The sequence below is a fragment of the Cnephaeus nilssonii genome (genome assembly GCF_951640355.1).
Source record: "Cnephaeus nilssonii genome assembly, chromosome: 14".
NCBI classification, from domain to species: Eukaryota; Metazoa; Chordata; class Mammalia; order Chiroptera; family Vespertilionidae; genus Cnephaeus; species Cnephaeus nilssonii.
Window position 1 is genome coordinate 7,940,456 of NC_137085.1, and position 15,994 is coordinate 7,956,449.

Here is a 15,994-nt window from a genome sequence, read left to right on the forward strand (position 1 = left end):
CATTACAGGGTGCTTAGCCGCATCCCTGGCACCTACCCAACTAGAAGCCAATAAATAGCATCCGCCACCCACTCCCCCAAACTGTGACAACCAAAAATGTCTCCAGATACTGCCAACTGTCCCCCCTGGGGAGCAAAGGGCCCCCGGTTGAGAACTTCTGTTGAAAGGGAAGAGGGAGAGGGAGCCAGCTCCTCCGAGTGAGGCTGTGCCCCCCAGCCCTCCCAGGCTAGCAACAAACTTTTCCTATCACTTAGTGAACAGAAGCAAAGCACAGATAATGCAAAACAGGAGAGAATTAAAAACCATTTCCCGGTGGCTGTGGAAATCATTTCTGATTTGTTCCAGGCCCAGCAGCCATCCCCTCCAGATTGTCTGGCTCACAGTTATGTGAAGTGAGTTAACATTTCCTTAGATTGCAAGCAGAGAAATCAAAGGATAACTGTTGAGTCGGCAAGAGGGGAGCCTGGCATGTACTAGGTGCACAGGAAACACGGGTGCCCGGTAGAAATTCAGTCGGTATTGCCTTTCTCCCATGTTGGCATAGGCCTGGCACATAGTAGGTACTCACCAAACACTTGTTGAGTAATTAAAGCCACCGTGACCCCAACTTTGGGGTTAGTAAGGGGTTAATCTCCCACCCTGGGCACAGGATGCCCAGGTGCCCCCTCCCTCTGGAAAGGAAGCTGGGAAAGGAAGCCCCTACGCCCGCTCCTGGCAGCTGCCTGTCCCAGGCTCCCAGCAGAGGCCGGATGCAGGAAACAGGCAGAGGCCAGGCCGTGCCAGCAGAGAGGCAAACCTCGAACCTGCAGCCCGGAACGCCTGCTCGCCCAGCTCCGTCCCTGTCCTCGGGGGGCAGTCCTAGCCGCCTGCCAGTCCTCCAGCCCAGTTGCTCTGACCAGGAGAGACACTGTCTCCGTGGCAGGTGCCTTGAGCCTGGCCCCCATGGGTTCAGCCAGTCACGGGGCATCGCCATGATGCACCACCTCAGGGGGGCACCACTCACGTGGCTTTTATGAGAAGGGTGGCCCTGAAGTTTGCAATGTGTGGGTCCTGGTCTTGGTGAACTGAGGGCAAGTGCAAGTTCCAGCCCGCTCCCCACCCCTTTCCTACAAGCAGCAGGTGCCTCCATGTCTCCACCCAGCCTTCCGGTTTCCTGCAGGCCCGTGAGTCCGTCAGACCTCTTCCCCACTGTCTGGACCCTATGGCCTGCGTCTCCCCCTCCCAGCTCTGCTGGAGTCCAGCTTTCAGCAGCCACCGGGGTCAAGATAGACCCTGCCCAGGCCCCCGGCACTGTGCCAGCCCGGCCTCTGGCTCGAGCCCCACTCTTACCTCTTCCAGCGTGTCCATCTGGGAGGCCACCTTGTGGACGTAGGCGTGCACTCTCATCAGGTCCATGCTGTACAGGGCGCCCTCCAGGAGATCCACCATGGACTGCAGCTGCCGGGGAAGGGGGGTGGTTAGGGGAGGGCAGAGCACAGGACCCGGCACGAAGGGTGCAAGGAGTCCCACCTCGGCGCAGAATCCAGGGTCTCAGAATGGCCTGCGTGGGCCTCAGCACCCACTAGACCTCGCCTGCTAATAATCACGAGAAAAGCAGCAGAGTCCATCTTTTGAGCGCTTACCACGTGGCAGGCACGGTGCCAGGGGCTTTAATGGGCTATTTCACATAATCCTCACAGCACCCCCAGAGGTATGTAGTGGCAGCTCTAACCATAACCCCCTGGGCTCCCTCCGACTGCTTCTTGTGCCCATGCCTGGCTTCCAGGGCTCTCCCTGGACCGGCCTGCATCTGTGACTCTCTAGAAAGAGCCACTTTGCCCCCAGAGTGTCTGGGTGCATATGTCCTCCTGGCAATGTCTGACTGGTGTGGGCATCTGAGGGCCAGCTCCCTGGCCCCAGTGGGACAACTGAGCCATCCTTCAGACTCCAGCGTCCCCTGGGGCTGAGGCCAGCACTTGGCCTGAGACCACAGCCCTGCTGGGCTACCTTCCCTTCCTGCCCCCACGTCTCCCACTTTGGTACCAGCTTCTCCTGGGAGCACTTCCGTTATAAGCCGCCCGCACACAGATCACTCGCCTCAGGGTTTGTTCTAGGGACCCAACCAAAGACAGGTCTGGACACCTTTTGTCTTCATCCTAGAAATTGGGAAGCTGCAACTTAGAGAGGGGACGTGACTGCCCAAGGCCACCCAGGTGCTCTGTGGGAGGGCCTGGAGCACAGGCCTGCTTGGAGATACCCAAGCCTCTTCCCTATCATGCTTTACTGCTCCTGTTTTGTGTTCAAACTGAGGATAAGAAAGAAGGGGGTGGGGCCCGCACAACAGGTCAGTGGCCGATGCTGGGTCTCCCCTGCCCAGACCAGGGCTCTTCACCATAGCTGCCCCTCCCCTCCCCCTCGCTCTCACACCTCATCAGGATATGACATTTCCCTCCAGATGGCCAGGATGACAGCAAGTGTCAGGGACACCTTGGCACAAGGGGCTGGCTGGGAAATCAGCTTCCCTGGCTTCTCGGCAGGGCAGCTCCTGCAGCCACCCTCCAGCACGGCCCCACCCCCAGCCCTGCAGCCTTTCTCAGGCCCGAGCAGGCCCGCGCTCCCGACTGGCCCTGGCCCACTGTTTCCAAAACAGTTTTATTCCCATTCTCCCAGGGGTATTCAAGCTGTTTGAGGCAGAGAGCTTTTCTCTGAGTAGACTTGGCTCTCTAAAACAGAAAAAGGGGGTGGGGGCTCTGATGGGAGCAGGGGGAGGGCTTTGAGTCCTCCCCCTGCTCCCCTACAACCTTGCTCAGGCCCTGAGGTTGCCCAGTACCCGGAGGGCTTGGTGGAGCATAGTTTGAGAACCATGCGCATAGGTCCTTCTGTGCCTCAGCTTCCTTCTCTGTGAAATGGGGCAATAGGATTGCGAGGAGCAGTGAACTGGACAGGGCTCAGCACAGAGTGAGCACACAGCAAGGGCCTCATGGATATCAGCAATGATGACTTCTGGCCAGGGGCTACATGGAACCTTCCAGCTTCACTCTGCTGACACCAAAACTGGCTTCCTAGCCTGGCCAGTTTGGCTCAGTGGGTAGAGCGTTGGCCTGCAGACTGAAGGGTCCCTGGTTTGATTTCGGCCAAGGGCAAGTAGGGGGCGTGCAGGAGGCAGCCAATCAATGATTCTCTCTCATCATTGATGTTTCTATCTCTCTTCCTTCCTCTCTGAAATCAATAAAAATATATATTAAAAAAAAAAACAACCAAAAAACTGGCTTCCTAAAGCTCAGCTATGACCATGAGGCTCTCCCCTGTGGATAACTTCCTGTGGCTCCCCACTGCCCACAAGTGACTTGTCATCTCCTGAGCCTGGCATCTGCACCCTCCTTGATCTGTCCCTGCTACCCTCTTCAGCCTCAGCAAATGTTTATGCTGGGCCAGGCACTATGGACAGTGATGAGCAAGACAGACACATGGTCCTTCAGAGGCCGGCAAGGAATGCAGAGAGTGACCGAGGGGTGCCCGGGTCTGGGAACGCAGACGGTAACACACAGGCGCCCAGATCATTCATGGCGAGGTGTGGCCTTGTCCGGGAGCGGGTATGAATTAGTCAGGTCTGCCAGGGAAGAAGCTTTGATTGAGCTGAGCACGGAGAAAGCAAAGATGGCGGGAGAAAGGCATTCTAGGCGAAGGGAACAGCTTGTGCACAGAGCTGGCGGTGGGAGGAAACATGGTGTGTTTGAGCGTGCTATTCCAAGTGTGGTCCGCGGACCAGCGCCGGGCCAACCTGCTCCTGACTACTCTGTGACACAAAGGTTCTAAAAAGTGAGAGGCATTTATAGACTTCTGCAGCATTTGGCAGAGCAATTTTATATGTTGACTCTCAATGATCAAACATTGGACTTGTATTGGGGATTCCTCAAGGTGGGGCTATATCTGCTCTGAGTTCAAGGGAGGGGAGTGAAGAGGTGAGAGGTATGCCCCTGCAGCCAACCTCCCCAAGAAAGGGGACCTGGAATCCCCTCACTCCTGCTCAGAATCAAGTAACTAAGGCCAAATCAGAGCTGGATTCCTTAGCTTGAGGAGAAGGGATTGGTAGGGATGAGGGGCGGGTATAAGGCAGGGGTGCCCTCTACCCTCTCCACGGGCTTCCTCTAACTTCTCCCCGGGGCTGCCCACAGAGAGCCTCCTGCTGAGGGAGGGAGAGCCAAGCCAAATGGGAGAGGCCTCAGCTCTGTGTCATACTTTCCCTGCCCCCTTCTCCTCTTGGGATTCTGTGGGTACCCACCTGTTTCTAGGGTATTAATGAGGCAGAATATCTTCTCTTCTTCCTACAACCCCACCTGCTGTCACCCTGCTCCAGTCCTTTAAGGCTAAATGAACCCCCCCCCATGGGCTCCTGTGTGCCAGGGACCCCTCCCATGGGCAAGGGGGCACAGCAGAGAATTCCTGAGCTCAAATCCTAGTGCTGGCCATTTCTTGCTGTGTGATCGTAGGCAAGTCACAGTCTCTCCCTGGGCCTCAGATTCCTCCACAAGTGAAGCTGGGACCATACGTTCCCCCTCCAAGAGGTGTGGTAAGGACTACGTTAGCCAGCTTTTATGGAAAGGTTTTGAGTAGCCTCATGTCCAGTAGTTTGGAAGCTATTTAGTTATTGGGAAGTGGACTTGAGCAGAAGTTGCATTTGTCCTGGAGCCGAAGACTGGCCTGTGGCTCCAGTGCCTGGAGTCTGCAGGCCCCCCCCCCCCCCCGGTGAGGCCCCAGGGGGCCGTGTGCTCCAGGGGCCGCCACGTTGTCAGAGGCCACTTAGCTTCAAAGTCAACAATCCCCCCACCCCCACCCCCACCCCAACTTTGAGAGTTTTGGTATCCATTCAATTGTTACAATAGTGCAACTAAAGTTAAATGTAAGGAAAACATCTTGAGCCGAATGTCCAATGTCGGGAGACCATTTTTCATGGGTCTCCTGCTTTTCTGCATGTGTTGCACGCGGAGGCACTGGCCGCCCTTGTTCCAGGCCATCTCGTCGTACGGTGAACAGCCTTGGAACACAGGGACAGGGGTCCTTCTGGGGCCGGGAAGGCATGCGCAGTGCCCATGAGAAAAGATGTGCATTCTCCAAGTCGGGACACCTCTTTTGAAAAACACCCACTCTGTGTGCAGGTGTCATCTGGCCCGCACTCTCTCATGTCACCCTGCGGGAACTGGAGCGGGAGAACCAGGGCAAGGAAATGTGGAAACTCTGGCTGCTCTGAGTGATAAAGTCCTTTGTTTCTGACCCAGGAGGCTCGTGTCTTCTGCCAGCATCCGTGAGAATTGTTAGCTGACAAGGAGGGTAACAAACAGCTCAGTCAACTTCACAATTCATGACACCCACATGTTTGGAAGAAATTGCAAGATAAAAAGGTACTCTCAAAAGCACCAAGTTATCTGGGCCATTCCAAAAGGCAAACAAGAGAGCACCGCGGTTCAGAACAGCTCGGCACCCAGCAGGGCCTGGGTTCAAATCCCCAGCCCACTAAGCACCGAGGTGGGCGGTACAAATGGCACAAAGGGGCCCGGCTGGCTGGGGCGCTGATCTCGCCTGCACATGCCCTCCCACCCATGGGTCCTGATGGTCGCTGCTGGCACGGCCTGTGCCGTGACCCCGAGAGCTGGTGCTTCTTTCTAATCTGCCTATGGCGTGGGGTGGCGATGGTGTGAGCACAAACTTCACCTAAAGGATGCTACAGGCTTGAGGCTACATGCCATTACGTGAGAGCTTGGGCCAGTGATCTAACCTCTCCAAAGCTCAGTGTTCTTTTCTTGAGGACAAAGACCCCGTATTTCATAGAACGGTTTAAACATTTAGAGGCATAATCTGTAAAAAGAGCTTAGCACAACATCTGGTATGCAGGTGGTACTTGAATATGGGAAATATTATTACTAATTTAAAACAATACAATGACAAAAAATGTAAAATGCCATGTAGAGGTGCCGACAGATGAACTGGTTTGGGTAAAATACAGATCATCGGACTAGATGGTCAGGGGCTATATATTCAGGTAAACGAGCCAAAGAATGCTGCCTCCATCACCTCCTGACCCAATGGTCCTGGGCAAGGCGCGGCTTCCCTGCAGGGAGCCTCTGTTTCCCCACCTGTGAAATGGGATGGTAACAGCACCTGCCTGGGAGCACGTGGACGTTTCCCGGGCAGTTCAGCCTGGGCCAGCCCATGCCAGGTACTCCTCCAGGAGGCGTCCCCACCCCCACGCTCAACCCAGAAAGCCTACCTTGAGGAGCTCGGGTGCCTGCTTCTTGAGTTTATCCATCTTCCACTCGTTCTCGCAGGGGTTGAGGGAGGAGGGCGGCGCGGTGCAGGAGCAGCGGCAGTCGGACCCCGAGCTCACGGTCTCCACGGTGTAGAAGTCCTCCACTCGCGCGCGCCCGCTGCGCACCCGGCTGCACGCGTCCTTGCTCAGCGGCCGCATGATGCACTTGCAGCGGCAGTCGGAGCCCTCCGAGGTCATCCGCACCTGGTCCACATCTCCGAACACCTGCAAAGAGGGGCTCAGGTGAGCCAGAGGCCAGTGCTCGGGGGAGGGAAAGAGGAAAGGAAGAGGTAGCAGAATCCAGCCCCCCCCCCCCCACCTTTGTGAAGGCGGTTAGAGATGGCTGAGAAGCTAGCATCCACTACAAGGAAATAGAGGGGTTATAATAATACTATTTAAAATATTAACAGCCGCTATGGAAAACAATTTGACTGTTCCTCAATAAGTAAAATATAGAACTACCAAATGACCCGATAATTCTACTTCTAGGTATATACTCCAAAGAATTGAAGGCAGGTATTCAAAGTCTTGTGCAGTCATGTTCATAGCAGCACGATTCACAACAGCCACAAGGTGGAGACAATGCAAATGTCCACCCACTGATGATGGATAAATAAAATGGGGTACATCCATACCGTGGAATCTTATTTAGCCATGAAAAGGATTAAGTAGCGATACATGCGAAAACATGTATGCTAAATGAAAGAAGCCAGACACAAAAGACGACGTATGGTATGATTCCGTTTATATTAATATCCAGAATAGGCAAATCCAGAGACAGAAAGCAGAGTACTGGTTGCCGGGGCTTAACGGGAGGGGGAAGTGGGGAGTGACTGCTTAACGGGCCCGTGGTTTCCTTTCAGAGTGGAGAAAAAGTTCTGGAGCGAAGCAGTGGTGGTTGCACTGCACCGTGAATGCACTAAATGCCACCGAACTGTATACTTTAAAATGGTTAAAATGGTAAGTTCTGTGTTATGTGTGTTTTACCACAACACTAAAAAGTATGGAGACCTTTGATTGGGCACTTACCACATCCCAGTTTTCATGTGCATCACACCCTTTAATAATGCCTGGAGGGTGTTGTTATCTCCAAAGTCCTTACCCTGGCCTTCAAGGCCTATGTGAGCTGACATCCGTCCCTCAACCCCTCCTCTTGCCACCCTTTTCTTCACCCACTCCAGCCTCAGGACCTTTGCAGATGTGGTGCCCTCATCCTGAAACCCTTATCTCCCTGCTGTTTCCTTGGCTCACTCCCTCAAATCACTTACATCTCACCTCTTCCCTGACCACCCACCTCCCATTATTCCCTGTCCTTTTAGCTAGTGTCTTTTCCCTTATTGCACCTATTACCATCTGAAATATTATATCTGTGTGGGGTTTTTTTTGTGTGTTTTTTTTTGTTTTGTTTCCCCTACTCTGCTGAAGGCACCATTAGAGGCGGGACTTTGTCTAGTTCCCTTGTACATCCTCAGAACAGTGCCTGCCTGGCCTGGAGGAGGAGCTCTGTAAGTATCTGTTGGACAAGCAGGCCTGTATTTTTCAGACACATGAGAGCACAGGGCTAAGAGCCTGGTGTCTGGAGCCTGGGTTAGTAACTGTGAGCTTATGGGCAACTCAACCCTCCTGTGCCTCTGTTTCCTTATTTGTGAAACGGGCTCCTGCCTTGTGGGGTTGTTGTGAAGATTAAACGAGTTAATGTGGCAAAGAACAGAGCCCCGCACATAGTGAGTGTGTCTCAAGTGTGGGTCGTTATTAATACAGCTAAAGAATCAGAGGCTCAGAAGGTGAAGTCACATGTCCAAGGTCCCACCGCTTTGACTGGAAAGATCTGGCTGCAGACCTGACTTCGGATCAAAATCACTGGGCTCTGCTGCTTCTACAGGTCTGTTCCCCCACACCCTGTGTGACCTTAAACAGGTTACACAACCTCTCTGAGCCTCGTTCCCTCAGTGGGAAAGTGGGTGACACTCCATACCCAGCCTCCTGGTAGTGAGGATCCAATGAGATAACATGACCTCCATTTCGTGCTTTCCCTCACCTCCTCCCTTTTCTCTCGGTTCCCCTGGGATGCTGCATGGCCGAGTGTCTAGCTGTGATCACTGGTCACTGGGGTCAGCCTGTGGCTGTGGGAGTCAGCTCAGTGAGATCAGTGGCAGGAGCCACACTCAGTCACCGCCTCCAGGCTACCTCGTCCTGATACACCGGCTGGGCTCTGGGAGCCCCAACCAGACACTCCCTTAGCTATCTCAGCCCGCCCACTCTGAGCTCTGGGCTCCTGGGTCGCAGCTGTTCCTGGCTCAGTTAACAAACACCCCAAGCCTCGTGGCTACTCAGCTCTCACTGAAGCCACCAAGCCCAACTGAATTCTGGGCTTTCTGCCAAGCCCGGCACCCAGGAGTGTCTCTGAGCCCTCAGACACCTGTTTGAGCCCCTGGCCTCTGCCAGGCCCTGGGTGATAGCTGGAGGTGCAGAAGAAATAGATGGAGGGAGAAGCTGGCATAGTGAGCCCTGAGCACAAAGATACCCATGAAGACTGCTCAGAGGAGGGTACCCCTTGGGGACATCTTTAAGGAGGAGAAAGGCATTCCAAGCAAATCAAATCTGTAAAGACAAGCCTGGTATCTTGGGAGTCTGGAGGAGGGTCACCGTGCCTGGTACTTGCAAGGAGCCTGGGGTGGCAGGAGGTAAGGGTTGGGGTGGCAGAGCCTAGCTCATGGAGGGCCCTGAAACTTGGCTGGGGATCTTGCTTCTTCCTGAAAACATGGGAGCATCATGGAAGGGTTTTAATCAGGGGGAGTCAGGATCAAATCTGCATCATGGGAAGCTTACTCAGCTGCTTCGTGGACAGACAGTAGATGGAGGCAGCAAACCTGGGGCAGAGTCCATGGAGGAGACATTTACTGAGAGCACACTGAGTGCTGGGAAGGGTGGGGCAATGGTTAGAAGACAGCCAGGGGCCACCTACAGCTGAGTGCTCTTGGGTGGATGATTTAACCTCTCCGTGCCTCAGTTTCCTCATCTGTAAAATGAGGCTACTACTAGTGCCTACCCAACACAGGACTGTGTGGACTGAGACGGAACACCAGAACTACGCTGAGTCCAGGGCCAGGAGCACACACAGCCGTCTGGATAGTGTAGCTATTATCACACCAGTAATCCTGAGTGGGGTTGGTTAGCTGATGGTTTCTCCATGTGGGTGCATTGGTAGATATTCTCAGCAGCGTCCTACAGAGGAGGAAACTGAACCCTAGAGCCATCAAGTGACTTGTTCAAGGGGATTAGAACCCAGAATGGGTGGACTTCCAGGCCCTTGGGGAGTGAGGACAGTGGGTGCCGGGAGCCAATTCCAGCATGTCATAATTACAAGAGTTTTATCAAAGGTTGATGAAACTTGGGGGCTCAACAAGGGCTGAGTCACATATGTAATTACCTGTTGGAGTGGCTAGAGGGCACTTCCCCCAAACCTGAATAGGATGATAGTTTGCTGCCAGACAGCTCAGGGCATCTCAATCTACATGTTATTGCCTGCTATTGGCCAAATACCTGAACAGATGTAGGCTATTCCTCAATCTGACAATGCTTCTGTAAACCCTACCCTTTGAAGTGTATTATCTCCACCCTGCCTTAGGACAAATTGTGTTAATAAAAAGCAAGGGGTCCTGAGTCAAAGAGAGTCTTTAGCTCCTTTAGCTGAAGCTCCTCTGACCCCCAATGCCTTTCAAAACTATCTTTCGTCTTTGAACTCCTTATTGAATCTACACACAGCCTTTCTCCAGATTGCTGAACCCTTTGTAATGCTGGGACAAGAACCCCAGCAGTGGGAAAGGGGGCAGCTGTGGGTGGAAGCTTTGTCCTGGGCCCCCAATAGGCAAAGTGTACAGTGGGCACTGCAGGGCAACTCTTCCCTGCCCATGACACCAACAGCCAGGCTTGGGGGCCTGCACATTCATTCCTCAGATCACTGCTAGTACCTTCTCTTCCTTGGAGACTCCTGGGCCCCCTTCCCAGCTCGTCACTTCCACCCACTCCCCCAGGTGTGGCTAAGAGCCCAGCGGGTGGATGTGGGTGCGGTCTGTGTGGTCAGGCCAGAGAGGCCTCCTCCTTGGGAACCAGCCATTATCCCAACGCCCACCCCACCCGCCCCAGCAGCAGCCTCCACACCAAACTGCAACATTCCTTCCCTCCGCAGATGAGGTGCTATGTCCTGATGGGGGCAGCCAAGGCCTAGGGCCCTGCAGGAGTCGGAAGAGGGCCTCTGCTCCCAGCCGCAGCTGCCGGGAGCCCAGGCTGGGCCTGACCTCCTGGGATTGCTACGTCCTGTGGTGCATGTTTGGACGAGGCAGAGCTCCAGGATGAGGCGCCAAGCCCGGACTCAAATCCCAGCTCCCACATCTCCTCCCTGCAGGGCCTTGACCTTCTGAGACGCAGCTTTCTCCTCTGCTGTGGGGAGGCAACAGTCCTTTCCTCGTAAACTTGTCCTGAGGCTGAAATGAGTCAATGCATGCAGAGTGCCTGGCACCAAGCCTGGCACAGAGTGACTGCTCCCGAGTGGCACTTGCTATCAGAGCTGCTGCCAACAACCCTCCCTCACACTTTCTACCTCTCTTTGCTCTCACCACACCCCGTCTTAGAGAGGAGAAATCTGAGCATCAGAGAAGACTACGGGCTTGCCAAGGGTCACACAGCACAGCCTGACTCCAAGATCTGTTTTACATGCTGTTCCTCCCATGACCACCCGTAGTCCCCAGGCAAGGGCTTCTCTAGCCCCTGGGACACAGAGGGGGCTCTGGGGGAGCATAGGACCTGGGGCTCCCGCCAGGCCTGACCCACCCTGCCCTCGGCATGAGGGCAGGAGGTGCTGCCAAGCAGGAAAGCCCCTACCTCAGCCCCCCATCTCTCCCTGCAGCCTGGCCCAGCACACACTGCCAAAGCCCCCAGACGTGGGGGTGGACAGTGTTTAAAAAGGTCCCTAGGTATTTGCAAGGAAATCCCACAGTGAGATGGTGAGAAGGTGTACTTGAGGTTTTTCTTAAGAGAGATGGAGAAATCTGCCTGGAATTGGGAAGAGGAGATTGAAGCTGTGAAATGTTCTGGAACTGGAAGAGGTTCAAATTGTGACACCTTGAGGTCGAGTCTTCCCTCTTCTCTCGTGGCCAGCTTCCATGTCCGCCTGTAGCAGAGACCTCCCTCCCGTAGAGCTCACTGCCAACTGGACACCTCCCCCTGGATGCCCGCAGGCATCCCTGACTTAATCCATCTAAAACTGGACCCAGCATCTTCTCCCAAGCCCATGTCTAACCCTCCTGCCCAACCCAGATCTCTGAGCCTCCTTTTTGTTGTTGTTGTTTTTAATCCTAACCTGAGGATATTTTTCCATTGATCTTTAGAGAGAGAAAGAGAATACAAGGGAGAGAAAGGGGGAGGGGGGAGAGAGAGACACATCAATTGGTTGCCTCCTGCACACACCCCAACTGGGGCCGGAGATCAAACCTGCAACCAAGGTATATGCCTTTGACTGGGAACTGAACCCGTGACACTTCAGTCCTTGGGGCCAACTCTAACCACTGAGTAAAACCAGCCAGAGCTGAGCCTCCTCCTTACTCTGGACAACCCATCCGCCATGTTCTTCTGATTCTTCATCCAAAGTGTTTCCCTTGCCGAAACTGGTTTGGCTCAGTGGATAGAGCGTCGGCCTGCGGACTGAAGGGTCCCGGGTTCGATTCCGGTCAAGGGCATGTACCTTGGTTGCAGGCACATCCCCAGTGGGGGGTGTGCAGGAGGCAGCTGATCGATGTTTCTCTCTCATCGATATTTCTAACTCTATTCCTCTCTCTTCCTCTCTGCGAAAAATCAATAAAATGTATTTTAAAATAAAAACCAAAAACACACACAAAGTGTTTCCCATCTCTCTCCCTCGCTCTCCACTCCCTGGCAACAGCCTGCGTTCAGGCCACATTAACTGCTCTCTGGGCAACACAGCAGCCTCCTCTCTGCCGGATTCATCTTCCAAGAGCTCCTCTTTGATGACCTGTCACTCTCTTCACAAACCTCCATGGCTCCCTGTCACCTCCATGAGTTCTCAACCAGGGCATGTGCCTCAGAATCACCGGGGCGCGCCTGGAAAATGCAGTTGCTCATTCCACACCCCTTGACAGACTCTCAGGCCCCCCAGGCATCTGGATGCCCACTAAAGGCCAAGAATCATGGAACCCCAGGAGTCTCCAAACTCCTCAAGCTCCCTGTCCAGGACGTTTGGGCCCCTCCGTGTTCAAGTCCGTCAGACAGGGAGGGACCACGGACGCCTCGGAGTGTCGGCAGGAGGGTTGTGTAAGATCCCGAATGTAAGTGCTGGGCGTGGGGGGCACACAGGATGTTTCTCAGGGCTTTGTCCTGGGTCCCCCAGCCAACAGGGGTGTGGGGGAGACCTTCCCTGCAGAGAGACCCTGCGGGGCTGGCCCCACACCCTCCGTGTGCAGGTCTCCATCACTGCATCCCTGGCCTGCTCCGAGCCTGTTTCCAATTACACCCACAGGCGGAAACTCCTGGAGCGGAGGCACAGCAACACCTAAGCCCCCGGGACCAGCCTGGCCAGGACACCACCGCCTGCGTGCCCCAGCCCCTCCTGTTCCCCTGGCCCAGTTCCCTCAAGTCAAGGCCTTCCCCGCGTGCTCAGACCTTGGTCCGTGGTGGGGCTGACCGAAGACCCCCTTCCCACACCTGAACGCACGGAGCAGGTGAGGCGCCAGCAGCCCTTTCGCAGATGGAGGAAATGAGGTAGAAACGGGGGATTCGCCACATTCCAAGGACGCACAGCAAAGAAGCAGGTTCCCAGAGGTCTCTGGGGCATGGCTGGGTTTTTATGTGGTTACCTCTCTGTCCATCCCAACCAGCCTCCACGCTGGGCAGCCCCTCAGAAACGCCAGGGAGGCTCTGAGCTCCCTCTCCCCTTCCCCAGCTGGACAAAGCACTTCCTTACATGGAAACGTCAAGTCCTCTTTAGGAGAGACCTTGCTGTAAACACAGAATTAACACACACGGAGCGGGCTGGCTGAGACCACAGAGATCTGGGGTGCATCAGGATGAAGCTGCCCCTGTAGCCCAGAGAGTACTGGGCAGGAGAGGAGCCTGGACCTCCGCGGAGCAGGAATCCCGAGGAGGGGCCAGCTGAACCCTTAGACCGTCTTCCAGTCTCGGGGCTAGCCCTCCCAAGGTCTCCCCAAACCTAGGAAAATAGGACAGGCTTAGAGAGGAAGGAGGATTGTTATGTGGGAGGGAGAGGGTGATAATGAAAACAACTCTCTCCGCAGAGCCAGCAGGAGTCCGGCTGTGCTGAGGAATGTGAAGTAAATTCACCCATTTTTATTTTTCCCAGCTGGCGGAGGCGGTGTGGGGTGGGAGGTGTTGGGGGAGAGCTACCCTGAGTCCCCCATCCGCTTCATCCTCCAAACTCTAGAATGTGCCTCCCCACCCCACCAGCCCCAGCTTGCCCTGGGACAACTAAACACACACACACACACACACACACACACACACACACACACACAACCCAGCAAGTGTTTGGCTGACTCACTACACAAACAGGGTGTTGGGTTTTCTTTGTCTTTGCTTTGTTTTGAATGCTAGCCCTCCCCCACAAGCTCTACAGCCCTATGCATTGCTCAGAGGATGCCCAAGACCCAATCTTTCTCCCAGCCAGAGAGATGAGCGGGGCAAAGCGCTGATCAGCTTATCTGGGGGTTTTTGCTCACTTGTTCCTGTGCCTGAGCCAGGTTGGGGAAAATCCTAGAAGGCCCTATATGGAAGGGAAGTTGGGGAGACATCGTTTTTCAGATGGGGAAACTGAAGCCCAGAGACAGGCAGGGACTTGCCCAAGGTCACACAGCCAAAGCACAGGGAACCAGAACCTAGGTGTTCCTTATTCACAAGCCAGCGGCCTCTCTACACACCCTGGTTTGCCCATCTATAAAATGGGAATGATACTCATTCCCTTCTTGTCCTTGGAGCACAGGGTCAGGACAGCAACCCAGTTGTTTTCATACTCTGAGCTGAATCTTCCGCCTGAGGGTCTGCCAATGCCCATGCTCTCATACTTACTGTGAGGCGAGTGGCTGCTGACCTTTACCTGCCTGTGGACAGGACAGCCTCCCCTTCTACACAGGAAAGAGGCTGGAGAGAAATCACTCCTTCTCTCTCATGCCCCGTGAGCGGGGCCCTGCCTCCCTCTTGCCCTTCACTAACTCCAGTCCTGTCCTCCTCACTGGGTCATTTCCAAAACACTCTCAAGGGGCCCCGCTCTGACACTAGGGTGCTCTCTCTGCATTCTGGATCTCACCCCCTTTTAGAGCCCATGTGGTGAGATTTCATAATCACTGTGTCATGTATTGGTTACTTACTAAGTGCCAGGTGAGGTGCTAAACATCTTACAGGCATGAACACACTAACTTAGAGATCATGATGGGTGCGGATGCAGGGTGCGGGAAGTGTCAGAGTTCCCGTATGTACAAGGGAATGGAGGCTCAGAGAGCTGAAGACCCTAGGGTACCCAGCTAGGATTTGAACCCACTTCTGCGGGACACCAGGGCAGATCCTTTCAGCTAACACGGAAAACAGCTCAGGCCACTTCTGGAGACACGTGTCCTCTAGAGGGTGCATGAGGTCCCTGGCAGGCAGTGGCCAGACCAGATGGGGTCACCGGGGAGGGACTCTGGGTCCCCAGCATGGCCTGAAAGCCTTGGCCCAGGGGCTGCTACAAACCTGGGAGTCGCTGGGTAGCAGTTACCCAGGGTCTGCCCCCCATGAGTCAACCTTCCATGGAAACTTTGAGTCAGATCTCTAGCCTGCCCATGCCCAGCGCTCCAGGGAATCCCTTCCCTCGGCTGGGGACTGCATCTCCTGTCTGAGCCCCTTCCCCTCTCCCTCGTCCCGGGTCTCAGTGCTGACCTCCATCTGCACTGGACTGGGTCACAGAGCCCCCTCCTCAGTCCGGGTCCCAAGCACCACTACCATCCCCAGCGCTTCTTTCCCCACGCGCTCCGCTCCTGGGCTCCAGGTCCCAGCGGCTTCCATGCTAAGCCCGAGCGAGGTTCGGTCTCCCTTCCTGGTCCTCCGCTCGGGTCCCCCGCCCCCCTCCTTTGGCGCGCACCCCTAGCCACAGCGCCCCCTCGCGCCGGTTCCCCACGGAGCAGCGCCCCGGTCGGAGGGCCGCGCGTACCTTACTCTCGGCGCGCACGGGGCCGGCGCGCAGCAGCAGCAGCAGCGGCAGCAGGAGCAGAGGCAGCGGCCGGGGCGGGAAGGTGTCCACGGCCATGGCGGGGCGGGCACGGCGGGCACCGACAGCCGGGCGCGGACTTTGGGAAGCGCGGGCTGCACTGCGAGCCCGGTGCCGCCTCCAACTCCGTTCGCGCGGCGCGCCCCCCGTCCCCCGCCCGCTGCTCCCCGCCCCGCGCCCCATCCCGTGCCTCTGGGGGCGGAGCTAGGATGGAGGTGGGTACCCCGCCCTGCCCAGCTCTCGCCTCTTCGCTGGCGGATCTCCCAGGGCATCCCGGTCCGGACACAAAAAAGGGACTTGTTCAGAGTCTGCAGGAGCAGCGGGGCCGTGGGGAGCATGGCTTCCCACACATTCTGTGAGAATGTGGCACCTTGGGCGTGTCTCTTCGCCTTTTTGAGTCTCAGTTTCCTCGTCTGTAAAATGGGAAAACTAGTGCTTTCCGT

General features: G+C 55.5%; 1 protein-coding gene across 1 annotated transcript in view; it reads right to left on the reverse strand.

Moving 5' to 3' along the window:
- OLFML2A (olfactomedin like 2A) overlaps window positions 1-15,734 on the reverse strand; it is a gene marked incomplete at its 5' end in the record, with an annotated part of 28,439 nt that extends 12,705 nt beyond the window's left edge. The window contains 3 exons of the mRNA XM_079791256.1: window positions 1,330-1,437; window positions 6,245-6,508; window positions 15,495-15,734. Coding sequence (XP_079647382.1) covers window positions 1,330-1,437; window positions 6,245-6,508; window positions 15,495-15,734 — 612 coding nt within the window. The remainder of the gene's footprint in view (window positions 1-1,329; window positions 1,438-6,244; window positions 6,509-15,494) is intronic.
- Between the last annotated feature and the right edge of the window lie 260 nt (window positions 15,735-15,994).